The 14,184-nt window shown below is 40.6% G+C and overlaps 3 protein-coding genes across 3 annotated transcripts; 2 read left to right on the top strand and 1 right to left on the bottom strand.

The window, feature by feature from the left end:
* Window positions 1-208: 208 nt before the first annotated feature.
* Window positions 209-4,789, bottom strand: LOC145450789 (proteasome subunit beta type-4-like). Its single transcript, XM_080329296.1, has 7 exons — window positions 4,577-4,789; window positions 2,744-2,950; window positions 2,016-2,162; window positions 1,860-1,941; window positions 1,675-1,794; window positions 483-571; window positions 209-318 (listed from the first exon to the last, which is right to left on the bottom strand). Exons 1-7 carry the CDS (start codon window positions 4,693-4,695, stop codon window positions 309-311), a joined length of 774 nt encoding a protein of 257 aa, XP_080185422.1. The 5' UTR covers window positions 4,696-4,789; the 3' UTR covers window positions 209-308.
* Window positions 4,790-6,900: 2,111 nt separating this feature from the next.
* On the top strand, window positions 6,901-9,578 carry LOC145449904 (histone H2A-like). Its single transcript, XM_080328344.1, has 3 exons — window positions 6,901-7,010; window positions 7,393-7,686; window positions 9,506-9,578. The coding sequence occupies exons 1-3, from the start codon at window positions 6,901-6,903 to the stop codon at window positions 9,576-9,578; spliced, it is 477 nt and encodes a 158-aa protein (XP_080184470.1).
* Window positions 8,636-13,204, top strand: LOC145451165 (cytosolic endo-beta-N-acetylglucosaminidase-like). Its single transcript, XM_080329663.1, has 8 exons — window positions 8,636-9,098; window positions 9,506-9,627; window positions 9,999-10,297; window positions 10,357-10,548; window positions 10,606-10,723; window positions 10,793-10,941; window positions 11,230-11,421; window positions 12,027-13,204. Exons 3-8 carry the CDS (start codon window positions 10,023-10,025, stop codon window positions 13,033-13,035), a joined length of 1,935 nt encoding a protein of 644 aa, XP_080185789.1. The 5' UTR covers window positions 8,636-9,098; window positions 9,506-9,627; window positions 9,999-10,022; the 3' UTR covers window positions 13,036-13,204.
* Window positions 13,205-14,184: the final 980 nt, after the last annotated feature.

Below are 14,184 nucleotides of genomic sequence, written 5' to 3'. Positions count from 1 at the left end.
AAATAAAATTGTGATCAAAAAAGTATGGTGAACCTACACTCAAGCAGATGAAAAAGTAGGCTACTTCTCGCTAATCCACGCAAGAGACAAGGCCGGACTTATTTCCCCTTTTTTCGACGACCTCTCATCCCTGATTTGTCGCAATCTCGTGGTGTTTTCAAATACGAAACTATTTATAAACTAACCAAACTGAGCTGAACGCGACAAGTTGTGTGAGTTAAGGAAATTTATTACAAATAAGAAAGGTACACGACAATATCCGGCGCCTTTGCTGTAACTCCGCGAACGCCGTCTCTTCCCGCACGTCGCTAGAATCCCCTGAAAGAAGCAAAGCGTTATCGAAAGCTGTGGATCATCGCCACCTGGGCCTATTGATCAACGTCGCAGATTCGCAGTAGCTGATTATTATTGGATTACGCGGCTTTGCACGCCCGCTTACATTATATGCGGGAAATTATCCCAATATCAAAGACTGTGCTTACTTGACGTAATGAGCGACTTCCCAATTCGTTTCGGACGCCTTCGGCTGTTCTATTCTGACACCATCGTTCGTGGCGACAGCTATTTCATACTAAACACGGTAAAAGGTTGAGTAGGAGTTATGTCCGTGAAACCCCCTAGCAGGCAACAACTTTTAAAGGGAGTACCACCTATTATGACATCATAGTTATAAATGAAGACATGAAAATTTGAAATATGTAAAATTCTGCCATTACATGTCATTCAAAATAATTTCGTATTTATGAATCATGACTACCATATTTCGTATCATTTCGTGACCGTTGTCAATCAAGTTTTTCACAACAAATAATAGAAAAAGAACTTCGTCGTTGTGACGTGATGACAAATGCAACTCACAGTTGTCATATAAAACAGCACTAATGTTTGCTGGGTTGCAAAATTTTGCAATTTTTAACTCATCTATTTCGGCTTATAGACTTTTGAAGTAAATTGAAGTTTTTGCTAGCATCCGAATTCCGCAATAAGTAATAAAAAGCGGTCATGACAGGTGTATCAGAGGGGAATCTCTTTATCCTAGAGAATTGATTAGGTATTTTTATGTCCAAGTTTTAATGTGCAACACCAACCGCAGGTTCAAAAATGCAGTTTTACGCTAGCAATATCATCAAGATTCTATCTTTGCATCATTTTGTGTAATGTGGACATATGAAAATGCGACATTATAGCATACGACACATGAGCATGTGGGTTAAATTACGGGTTAGGGGTTATTTATGGTTGGGTTGGGTTAGATTTAGACTTGGGGTTAGGACATATATAAGGGTTAATATAAAGGCTATGTTTAGTATTCGGGATAGTTTTGGGGTTATCAAGTCACATGCTGAAGTATCCCATGCTAAACTGTCGTTTTCCATTGTGTCGCATGCTCATGCATAACTTGTGTATTCAAGCACATCATGGAAGATTTCAGGGAAAACTAATTTGAAGGAACTGGACATTTTCTTAGACTCCACAGCAGGACTTGACAGAATATCTCGAAGCTGTTTGTACCACACTGGAACAGGAGAGACCAGGATCATGGAGAGTGATATTGGTATATATTTCATTTGACACCGCCACCGACTTAATATATTCAAAAGAAGAGAACTACAACTCCTGCAAATCGAAAACAAAATACCTGTGAACGAATGTCTCGAAAAAAGAATCACATACCCGATTATAGGATCTCGCGTCGCGGTAGTACAGGACTCGGAGGCAATCTTCGATCACCTTCCTGGCTTTGGCTTCAGTAAACGCACCTTGATTATCTTCCAGTGCTTTTCGCAATAGCGGCTATGACAAGTAGCATCGGAAATATTCGCACATTCGCTTCGCGCTTCACAGATTCAAACCATTACCTGAGCAATGTAAGCTCCGTATCCTGTCGCAACGGAATCGTCTTCAAAGGCAATTCCAATCTTATCGCATCTACCTAGAAAGCTACGCAAGCGTAACAGTTACAGTAGATATACGTTAGAATTGATGGTCGATTTCAATGGTCATTTAATAATCACCTTTTCCCATCATTAAATCCTCCCACAACTACAGTAGCCCACAAGGGGTCGAATTTACTCCTTCTGCCGTACAAAACCCGAGTCATCCACGAGAAGACATTTTCCGCAGTCAGTGCGAATCCATCGTCCAATGACTCTTCGTCGATTCTGCATTTTGGATTTATGTAAATTACTTAAATATAAGAAAATGTCATATTGATAAAAACTGGAATTTACTATTGATACCGATCTTTTCAAGTGGTAATGTATATAATCTGTTGACAATTTACGATTTAGGTCCCGAACATTACAAAAATGATCAAAACTAGCAATCGTAATTCTTTCTAATGAGGATATCAGTAACATTATTTCAAGATTGCCAATAAGAATAATTCTATAGTAAAATTCATGGCTACTTATATCATCAAAGAAAAAGCCTACGGCCTACCATAAATGACGTCAATGTCATAATATCTTAGATTCAAGCAGAAACAGATTATTTTTCCCAATATGTTATCATCGAATCGCTAGTCCCAATATAATAAAAATGAATCAACACATATAGCCTAATTATGCAACTTCTAGATTACATTCAACACTCACGTCAATTGAACCTAATCAAATGGCCAGTACAATTCAATGGAATTTCTTCGATTGTAACAAGGAAATTACCGATTATGTTTTTTAATATATTTACTTTGAAATCGTTTCTACTTGACCTACATAAACGTCAGAGTAGAGAAACTTACACAATCTGTTCTATTTCCGCTTTGATGTATTGGTAGTCTGCATAATCACCCGATGATGATAAAATGGTGGACTCGTTGACTTTTGTAATTCTCGACAGATTGCGAAATCGTGCCAGTGAGCCATACGATCCCAGAGTATCAGCAGCAATCATCACCCCTTCATCGAACTTGATTCCAAGCACTGACGTTCCAGTGACAATCGGTTGCCTGCATATATGTGGTGATATTAGTAACGCTGGTAACTTTGGACACCATGGAATCGCAGGTAAAAATTCTGCCCTGCTAAACAAGGTGGTTAGAAATTATGGAAAATTTGTTGCTATATTGACCAAATGGACCAAAATTCACAAGGTGAGATCAATCTGAAGAGACTGGAACATTGGTACATTGGCACAATTGATGAAGACAGGGAGCCAACTTTTCTGAGTGGTGTTCAGGCAAGACTGCATAAAACGACACACAAACGTGCAGAATTGGATATCATTCGTCCAGGGCCAAGGCGTTGATGAAGAAATGAGGTGGAAATTTCGTGAAGGGTTAATAAGCTATGTTACGACAGATACATTGCCACTAGGGCTTTGCACAATGATTATAGTACTTGAATCCAAATAGAGTAATAATTTTAATGATTTGAGTAGAGAGTAGAGTAGTATAAAAGACGATTCTTTCAAGTACCGGTACTGAAAATATACGCTACCGCCAGCCAGTTAATTTATCAACGAGAATTATAGTTTAGATAGCAATTTTCACTGTGAAAACCTTGATTGGCCGTATCGTAGCATACCGTACGAAACATATACCGTATTACAAAGCTACGAACGTTACTAGAAGTAGAAATACCACATTTCCGAAGTTATGATCATCCGACAACATTGTCATCAAGTGCAATGAAATCGGTATGGTCGAAAAAATACCCAAGTACGTATCTTTAATGAGATGGATCACAGGCATTACATTCTTTGTGGTCGCATAAAAGGTACATATTTGAACTTTGACGTATTAAATTATGTTATGACGTCATAATGACTAATGAGTAATACTCGACTCGAAGCATATTACATGATTCAAAATCGAATCACTCAGGTACTCGATTTTGCCCAGCCCCATAGTTGCCGCACGCGCACAGACGGAGTGGAATGGCACAGCTGTTGAAAATCTTTTAGATGCAGGTCCAATAATGTGGCTTTTTGAGGAAAAATAGCTTAGCTGCCCAAAATTTTTTCAACTTTAATCTGAGACCACTTATTTTGAGCGCAGTGATCCGATAACTGAGATCACAGGATTACTTTCTCACAAAAGTAGAGCCCCAGCAATATCAGAATTTTAATCAAATACCGACATAGCATATTTTTGTTAATATTAAAATGTGACATTATTTCAACTTAAATTTTACCAGTGGCAGTATTGATTTGAAAAATAATTTTTTTCGACTCAAGGACACTATAAAAAATGCGAGACAATGAAGAGTCAAACCACTGGCTGGGTGTCAATCAATCAAATCAAACCCCATATTGGAGCAATCATAGGCCTACATGTTATGACAGGGACATTAGACAGGCCGATAAATATTGTGCCGAGTTGATCAAAGTTAGGCTACGCGGGCATTTCATTCATCATAACACCATTCAAAATCTTTATTCATCAGCATTCATGACTATATATATTACGGAGTATGCAGCAATGTTGTTCCATTATATATAGGATCAGTAACGGGTTGTATAGGCCTCAAAAGTGATACAGAAAAGCTACATGAAATACCATACACTCGAATAGTTTACAATGATCCTGAATTGTACCAGATCTAAGTTAAAAATGTGATTAGGCTCCACTTACATCGTTCGTTTCATGGCTTCATTATTCACTTGTGTCGGAACGTTGTTACCAGGAAAGTTGTAGAACTGTCCTGGAGATGGACCACCAGTCCACAAAGGCGGAGCATGCATCGAATCCATAATAAAAGTTCTGTTTTAATGAATATATAAAGCAAATTTACAGCAACAGCAAGTAGCAGCAGTAACAACAATGAACGGACCCCTCCTGAGCGAGAAATGCTTTGTAATATTTCAGCAGTTTCATGTATATGACTCGACAATTCTTGAACAAAACACGCCATCATACGGCAATAACGATCGTTCAGTAAGCCTTTGGATGTTTTTAAAACTTGAAAAAACAATTCTTTTAATCTTGCTACATATTCTTGCTTCTGTAATGTACCACATACTTGTTTGGCGGCGTCACTGTCACTATTTCACAAATTCCACAAAAAGTCTACATATCCCTGATTTCAACGACTACTGTCTACTTCACCTCGGAATCAAAGCCGCACAGTAGGCTACAACACACGTGCGTCCTGGAAGAACAGCCACCATTATAATTTTCTAGCCGTGCGCGGACGTGTGTGTGAAATTTAGAGCGTTGGCATGCGATGCATTGTCTTGCAAATTCTTTACGCAACCCATGCCATACTGCGGGAGTAGCCTATATTGTAATTGTGTATTTCACGCCCATATTCGGATACGAATATGACTTCCTATTGCAATGATCTCGAGTCTTTATAAGCTCATGTTTAGTTGACTCGAGACGAGATTCATGTAAACCTATACTTGCAAACGTTTGAATAAACTGTGTATGGACAAATATATCGTACGAAAAACTATCACGACAGCAAACCAGGAAAGTCTCTCGGTTAAGTACCAGACAGCTTACAGCCTAATATTGGACATGCAGCTACTTTCTGAGTTATACTTCATGGAGACATTAGCCGTAAATTGTTATAATACGAATTTCGCTGCTACCAGCCTGCGCGTGGTTCGGATCGATGGATGATTAAGTCCATGATTAACTTCCTTCGCCAAGGGTGAGGAACTACTGGACGTGGCATGCATGTGGAAGTGTCACAAATGAAGATGGTTGCGTGTTCAAATCACGTCGGGGTCACCAATGAAGCGAGATGTCCGTTTATTGCGAGCGAAGTTAATAACTGCGACCAAAACACAGCGACATGTCTACAACACATTGAAAAGGCAACGGATGGGATCAGTAATTGGTAATCAACCAATCAAATGATCAATCTAGAGGAGCGCAACTTTATAGAGTTGCTATACCACTTTTTACTAGGGTTCTAATTCAAATCATGATTTTTTTTTTTTTACTAATAATAACAACAACATCAACAAAAGAAAATGGGATGAATGACAACCATGTCAATCAAGGTGATTAAGGATAACGCTTAAACTTTAATAATGTGGGGCTGTGAATCATCATCCAGATAGCTGAAAACGTTCAACATAGTGGTAATGATAGATGACGTTTAACCTATGCGTTAATGACGGGTCGCCCGAATCATGACTGATCTGTTCTAATAGCGAGGAAACATGTTGATCGATGGATTAGTTTCTGCCAGCAAACTGGATCAGAGATGAGGAAGGCTTTCGAATTCGATAGAGACTCCTAATTGCGCTTCGTTGCGGTATCCCACCAGTGACTCGGAAATGGCTGCACCATGTCGCAGACAGCTAACTTAGTGTCCACAGCAAAACGCTAACATAATGATTGACTATAGCTCTTTGCTCTTTTCCCGTCTGTCTGTCGAATAAATGAACTATACCGGTGCGGGTGGCGAGATGCTATCTCCGGTTTATATAAAATGCACATGATTGTCCGATAATACACCACATTCACGCATCTCGTTGGAAAATTTGAAAAGAAACAAAATAATCAATAAAATCAAAATGGTAAAATTAAAATCAAAAATCAACGAAAAAAACCTGATTTAAACCAGAACCCTACTTTTTACGTTTATTTTGTTGAATTGACTAAGAAAGGTCATCACTTTCATTCGACTCCCAAATGACCCGCTCGAAGGTCCGTATTTTCTATTTCACGTCTTTATGCCGATTTTCAGTTGACTCTGCCCATTATTAAAGCTGTAAAAAGGAGGACGAATTGCCAAAAGACAAAAGGAGGGCATTTAGGCGTCCTCGGAGCAGTTCAAGTTCAAGTTTATTCATAAAATTTCATCACTTCAAAACATCACAGGACAGCAATATAGTGAATGACAGGAAGATGCCGAAACGACTAGGTGATAGTCTTTGAGATCAGATCAGACAGCCACCTGGGATTCTTCGACGGTAACCACAGCGTGATGATATATGAAAATGTCAGGACGTGGCAAAGGGGGCAAAGGCAAAGTCCGATCCCCGAGAGCGGGCCTGCAGTTCCCCGTCGGCAGAGTTCGCCGACTGCTGAGAAAGGGCAACTACGCGACGCGCAGCGAGTGGGAGCTGGAGCTCACGTACTTAATAGAATCATCGTTGGGTTATATTTTTCATCTGAACAAGTCACACACAATGTACAATGCGATAAGACACAATGCGATGTAATGAACATAGAAGGATGTCGAACGACACGCATGTAGTTGCGAACCTATTAATCTAACATCCACCTCGGCCTGAGAGTGCCCGATGTCACAGTTCTTTTCAATGTTGATCTTTTTGAAGCCGTGGCCCTTTCTACTAGTTCTTTCCACTCCTTGTGAGTGATTTCTTTCGTCGAGTCTTTTTCTGGGCTTTTTTCACCGTAAGAACGGCAACGGCGGTGGAAGAGGAGCCCAGATAAACCTTCGACGGGAATCGATTCGGATCCGCCAGATTGGTGGGCGCCTATCGTTACCAATACGCTATGTCCACCGCCACCGTGCTCGAGTACCTGAGTGCCGAAGTTCTCGAATTGGTCGGAAACGCGGCCCACGACGGCCCGTGTCACCTGCAGCTCGCCATCAGAGACGACGAAGAGCTGAACAAGCTGCTCGACGGAGTGACGATCGTGCAAGGCGGCGTCTTGCCCAACATCCGGGCCATTCTTAGGCCCAAGAAGACCGGAAAGAGCTATAGCGCATCGCAAAACCCTTTATCATCACATTTTCAATTTCCTGAAAAGGGGACGTATATGGTAACCCTAATATTGTACCGTCGCTTCGAGAAGTCTTCAGTGTATTGCTTCACTGTATGGGATTGTAGGATTGTACTGCAACGTATGTTGCAGCAAATTAATTTATGCGAAAACGGGAGAAAAGAGTTTTCTTTATAATGTGACACTTGATGGCCTAAACTGGTAGCCTACTTGTTGCACATATGAACAAATATTGCTACGCATCTCCATTTTCTCTTTGTATAACAGTTGTCGGATGAATTTAGTTTTGCAAAAAAAAGTGCGTATATGGTACTCAAAAAGGTTATTGAAAAGCAATGCTGCAGAGTCTTTAGTTGGCGTTGACTCGGTTGTGAATAGAAAATGACTCGACTTGACTGGAGCGAAAATTATATAAGTCAAATTAACTTATGATTCGGAATCTTGCAACTTGTGTACAACTCTTTGCCTAATTCATTCGCCATTGCGGTATTTAAAATCCCGTCGTCGTCGTCAAAACTTTCGGCAACTGCGTGAATCTTTCGGACCTTCTGTACCGGCTAGATTGTGTTATCTCGTACCTTTGGTGAATCCAAACAGTGCATCATGTCGGTAGGAATTTATAGCTATAAATTTCTTCGCAGATCATAGAACCATAGCAATTTACAACGTCGCCACGTTGTAAATTGCTATGATAGAACGGTGTTGAGATAGGCCTACATTCGAAAAATATTGCGATACGCCTGAGTAAGCAGCAATCAAAACATTTGCAATCATTGCTCCAGAGTAGCGTAGCTCAGTGACCTAATCTATTATAACAGTCGCTGTGCTAAATCAAGTATTTCCTGTCATAGAATCTAATCATTACATGTACTTGAGATGTAAAGTGGACGAGGTGGATCTCAAAGGAATGAGGATTGAGGTAGTTCATTGAAGCAAGGTGTCTGTATGTCTGTAGAGGTAGACTTATCGCAGACACTGAAGGAGCTTTTGTTCGACTTTGGGTCATATGGTAGCGGTACCGTACGTACGCAGTTTAAAACAGACTTAAGTTATTCAAATTGACTTGGATTCTTTACTATAAGTACGGATGGAGCTTTTACTGCAAATTGCTGTACTCGACATTTCATGCTGATGGAGCATCAAGAATTCAGAACTGGTCTCACAGATTTTGAATCTGTGGATTGATATATTTCTGATCTTACATATTCTTTGTATATCCTGGTTATATGTGCGATGCGCATGTCGCAGCCTAATCCATCACGTTTTATGGAAGGGTCAACGATTGGTTTCGTTTTGTACTTGTCAAGTTACAGTTCGTTTGTTGAGTTAATTGATATGTTGAATAGCTGAATTCCGAATAGTTTGTGTTGCAGTCTGTTCTTCGTTCGGGCGTATGTTACTGATCAAATTCCGAAGGACATCGGGTTAGCATATTTACCAAAAAGTATGGAGTCATATATCTTCTCAATTAATTTGCCTAAATATTGAGTAAGATTTCATATTTAAATATCTGATATCTGATGATATCTATGGAATAATGAATGGATTAAAGCAAGCGCATTCAGCGGCATTTGTGTGTAAGCAAGATTTAAGAATCAATATCTTGCCCTGCTCATTTGTTAAGAAGCCATCTGATCCTATAACGTAGTACATGTATAGTCAATAGTCTTAGTCAGACAATTACACCAAGCTATTATCTTACATGTGTGTACTTGCACGATAAACCAGTTCCATACTGGCAGACCTTGACTGTAAGCGATACTGGTGTTATTTCATAGGGAAGGGGATTCATTGTTCTGATCTTGACACGAGAGACGTTCTAACCTAAGCATTCCATTTATTTCTTTTCAGATCACAGCAACGTCGAAAATCCCTCGGAAGCTATCAATTGAGACCACCAGTTTTGGATTTGCACCGCCCTTAATTGAACTTGATCACTATTTTGTGTTCCATCATTTCACTGGTGATAGTGGGTAACTTGATTAGATTGAAAGTTCCTAAATGAGTCTTTGTTACTGTCTTTGTCTTGAGAATTTAAAATGAAACAATCATAATTATGAAAGTCGAAAACTGTTCCGTTACAATTGTATTTTGATGATGAATCCAATCTTACTTGAAATAGTAATGGTTTGTTGCTGCCTATACCTATACAGTGTGAAGTTGCGGTGCAATGTGGTTCATTGGACAAATCTCTCTACAATGTATCTTGATACAAAAATAATCTGAAGTGGGTGTTGAATCTTTTGAGAATGAACAACATGTATGTTAAAAGAAACGCATTCAATGACTCTGTGCTTGTTGCTGTGAACAAATTATTATACACTATCACTCTCCTGTTTTTCAGGAAAATCCTAGCGATTGAAACAAGATGGAAGAAATACCATTAAGGACAAAACAGACTCACGTGGAAGTGAAATTCGATGTTCCCACACGATTCCGAGGAAGAAGCGTCGAGGATGGTCTTCCAGTGACCAAACCACTTTACAGTTTAGAAGAACTGTTGGCTTGGATAGTAGATGGTAGTCATGACAAGGGTCAGTCATTCTCCATTGCGTCAGTGGCGTATCATGGAAAATACATACCGGATGGCGAACCAAAAACCATGGTGTGTCATGATATGGCCGGAGGATACTTGGATGATAGGTAATTGAAAAGGTTTCAAATTCCAATGGGTTATATTGTGTTAATTTGTACTTATGCAGATTCGTACAAGGAACATTGTGTGGGGATGACGAATGGTATTACATGGCCTATTGGGATGTGGTTGACACATTTGTCTACTTCAGTCATCATTTTGTGACCATACCGCCAGTAGGGTGGATCAACTGTGCTCACACGAATGGTGTGTCTGTGTTGGGTACGTTCATAACTGAGGGCGACACGGGCTTCGACAGGTACCGAAATCTCATCATTTCTTGTTGATGCAGTTATGCAAATTGTTGGCTTTGTAGATGTGAAGCCATGTTTTCAAACGACTCTGTATGGAAATTAGTAGCAGATGCACTCGTCAAAATTGCCAAGTATTATAAATTTGAGGGTTGGCTTTTGAATATTGAAAACAATATACGGGTGAGTTGTATGCTCGCAATTATCATGAGTCGTGGTTGTGCAATGCGCATTGTGTGTCGTTTTTAACAGCCTCAAAACATGGGTAGGTTGAAGGAATTTGTGAAATATCTCACGGAGGAAATGCACCATGCTGTCGCTGGTAGTCAAGTTATTTGGTATGATAGTGTCACTGTTGACGGAGTGCTGGCGTGGCAGGATGAACTCAACGCTCAAAACCAGTGAGTACTTCGCTAGACATTTTTGTTTCTGATTGTGTTAATTTGAAGGACTTGCTTGGAAATGTTCAAAATATGATTTGGTAAAATGCTTTTCGACTGGTTCATTGCCTACCATAATCTACTTCCGTGCTAACAAATGTTGATATTGAGTTTGCTTGCTTGCTGTCAATGTATTGGCCAATTTCGAGCAGTAAATAAAGCCTTATCGTATAAGACCCATCGTGGTCCATACACTTCTAGCTAAACTGCTGGGCAATAGGACTTGGCTTGCTACCATTCGTTTTACAGACTGTTTTTCGACCGCTGTGATGGTATTCTTCTAAACTACACCTGGAATGAAGTCGAACTGCAGAAGTCAGCGGAGTTGGCGATGGTTACGTCCAGGGTGACTGATGTCTATGTGGGGGTGGATGTGTTCGGCAGAGGCTGTTATGGAGGGGGTGGCATGAACAGTTGTGCCGCCGTCGAAGTATCCAGAAAGTATGTCTCTTTTGCTTAATTTCGTTTCATGTTAAATTACATGAAGCAATATCTGGCATTGTTAATATCTAACTTGAAGCTTTTGACGGACACTCATAATAAGTAGCGAAGATCGGTAATAAGAAGAATCTAATTCGAAATGTAGGATATTTTGTTTGTGACTTATTGATAATAACGAACGTGAATATGTAGTATTCAATACAGTGTGGTGACGTAGTCATAGTAAACAAAAAATGTAATTACGGTCATCGAATATTTTGTTGTGTACCATTGTCATCTACTAGTAGAGATTTCAAGAAAACTTTGTATGTCAACAGTCGTATCATCAAATATACTAATGTTAATATACAGAGTTCTTTTGAACTCTCTAGTTGCTGACGATTACCCCGGACAAGTGCCAGCCGAAAATATTCGGGTTTATTTCAATATGAAGATATCATCCAATCCATACATATGAAGTTTGATTCACCGTATTGCTGAAGTTGGCCGCTGATGAGAGTCGCTCAAAGCTTTTAGCGAGTATATCAACAATCCGATTTTCGTGTGATTCCGCAGCTCTTACACCCTGCACTGCTCGATGTTGAATTACGGATGCAAAATTTCAGATATTCCTTATCGGCGGCAATCTTCGCTCCGGCCTGGGTCAAGGAAGTTCTCGGCTCGGAAAATTTCGAAACCAACCAAGCCGAATTTTGGAAAGCGCTAGCTCCGTACTGCAAACGCCACGCCGTCAACGTGCCGCGTACGCATTTTTACACGGATTTTCATCCCGGCATGGAGATCCGCAATGATTCCCGTTTCCTACATCTCAGCCGTCAGTCTTTGCTGCCTCACATGACGGCTGGCGCGTTACAGCCTGTCTCTGTCGCGAGTCAAACTAACGGAGTCGTGCTTTCGGCGTGTCGTGAGCAACTGTTTTTCAAAGCCAAAATGAGGGCTAAACCATACGAGGGTGGCGATTTTCAAATTGACGTCTTAGTTGAAGATCCTGGCGAGACTTCGGTTAAAATCACTGCGAAGTGTGAGGAGTCTGAGGCAGAGTCCGAACGTACAGAACAGTTTTTCCTCGTGAATCCTTGCTCGGTGGAAGACTTCCTATGTACCACGTCAAACGAAAAAGTCAAAATACTGGAATTCGCAGTGCAAGAGTTTCCGAAGTTGGGTCCAGGAGGCGGCGGGAAAGAAGAGTGGGTAGACGTCGGGACTGAAGGCAATGATATCGATATACGTCTTGAGGACGTGACTTGGGAGCAATCGGACGATATTGAATATTTACTCTTCAGCTCTACTGTCTGTTTCGAAGGAATAGACGAATCCTTGCCCGTGGCCGTGTCTTTTAGCTTGGACGAAAAGAAATTTGAGCAACTGGGTATAGCGTACTGTGGCAAGTACAGAATTCATAACTTGCGCTTGCCGAATCCGATCCGTCGCGGCCTGTACTGGGTATTCGTGATCAAAGCTGAACAGAGACATCCCGTTCCGGAGTTTTTGAGCTCGGGCCGGCTTGACTTTTTGAATTGCAAGTGCGGCGAGCTTGTGGTGATCTACGGCGAAACACCGCCGGAAATGGCTTTTTATAGTTCGGCGTGGTCGGAAGATCGAGGTTTCCAATAATATTTGTCTCGAATCTTGTTCTAGTTTTGCCAAAGTTGGTTAATCGGAATCAACGTGGCGCGACTCAAGATGTGTAGATATCTTTTTTTCACTCTTTGTCACTGTGTGCAGCAGCATTCACAAATATATTGCGATTCAAATTAAGTTGAAATATATGATCTGCGAGTTATGTTGTGTATGACGTTGATGCGTAATTTCCGCAGGGAAATAGGGACAAAACTAAAGACGTAGGATATGCGCATGTCCTATAAACATCGTCGGTATGCGGCATACTCACAATTTCGCTAAACGCATGGATGTGTGGCACCACAAGCTTGCGGCCAGTTGTGTGGCGTGAACTGTTACTAGTGTTGGGATCAAAGTCACTACCTTCGAGTCATTGCACATTTTGACTCGAGTCAAGTCAGTCGACTTTGGGAGGTGACTCGATTCAAGTCAACTCAAGTCACGAGTCAAGTTGCCTTTTCGAAGTATGCTAGCTTTCTGACATACAGATTGATTGGTCATTGATTTTGAACCGATGAACGATTATAGAGTTAAATATACACGCAAGAAGGCGCTGTATCGCTCACATAGACGTAGAAATGCTAAACCAAGTAAGTAATTGCATAGCCTCAGTTTTAGTTACCAGCCAAAATAGAGAAACGAATTGATAAGATGCAATACATCACCCATCATTACAAATTGATATGATACAATTCGAGCCTGCGCCAGTGGGCGAGGACTATATAAACTACATTCGAATTCAATTTCAATAAAACAAGAGGTTTTGGTTTGAGACTTGCAAAACCGGAGAGAAATTCTCAAAATTCAGCGAATTTTTCCCACTTTGTGTTCGGTTGACTACAAAAAAAGGTCAACTTTCCCGCTCAGAGCCCAAAATACCGTTTCTTCCTCCACATTACCGGGTGATTGACTGAAAAAAAAAGTCATCTTTTCGCTTAGAGCTCGCTCAAAATACCGTTTGAACGTCGCTGCTGTGCTAATTTACGGCATATCACTCGCACTTTGCTCCAAATATGACCTCAATTTTCAAAAAAGAGGACAAAATCTCAAAAAAGAGGACAAAAGGGCGTCCTCCGAGGACACTTTCAAAGAAGTCAAAAAAGAGGACAAATCCTCTTTTAAGAGGATTTGCCCTCTTTTTTG

This window comes from Botryllus schlosseri, chromosome 11 (genome assembly GCF_051294905.1).
Source record: "Botryllus schlosseri isolate E-star chromosome 11, Bs_hap1, whole genome shotgun sequence".
Classification (NCBI taxonomy): domain Eukaryota; kingdom Metazoa; phylum Chordata; class Ascidiacea; order Stolidobranchia; family Styelidae; genus Botryllus; species Botryllus schlosseri.
Note: the sequence above shows the minus strand (reverse complement) of the source record. Positions and strands in the feature narration are given on the sequence as shown.

Bases quoted from the DNA above. Each gene is read 5' to 3' on its own strand.
- LOC145450789 (XM_080329296.1), bottom strand. From the start codon at position 4,695: ATGGATTCGATGCATGCTCCGCCTTTGTGGACTGGTGGTCCATCTCCA. The intron at 2,163-2,743 runs GTAAGTTTCTCT...TCCAAAATGCAG, and splicing joins GCGGAAATAGAACAGATTGT to AATCGACGAAGAGTCATTGG. The intron at 572-1,674 runs GTATGTGATTCT...TACCGTGTTTAG, and splicing joins ACGCGAGATCCTATAATCGG to TATGAAATAGCTGTCGCCAC.
- LOC145449904 (XM_080328344.1), top strand. From the start codon at position 6,901: ATGTCAGGACGTGGCAAAGGGGGCAAAGGCAAAGTCCGATCCCCGAGA. The intron at 7,011-7,392 runs GCGCAGCGAGTG...CGGATCCGCCAG, and splicing joins AGAAAGGGCAACTACGCGAC to ATTGGTGGGCGCCTATCGTT. The intron at 7,687-9,505 runs GTATATGGTAAC...ATTTCTTTTCAG, and splicing joins CAATTTCCTGAAAAGGGGAC to ATCACAGCAACGTCGAAAAT.
- LOC145451165 (XM_080329663.1), top strand. From the start codon at position 10,023: ATGGAAGAAATACCATTAAGGACAAAACAGACTCACGTGGAAGTGAAA. The intron at 10,549-10,605 runs GTACCGAAATCT...TTGGCTTTGTAG, and splicing joins GGCGACACGGGCTTCGACAG to ATGTGAAGCCATGTTTTCAA. The intron at 10,724-10,792 runs GTGAGTTGTATG...CGTTTTTAACAG, and splicing joins ATATTGAAAACAATATACGG to CCTCAAAACATGGGTAGGTT.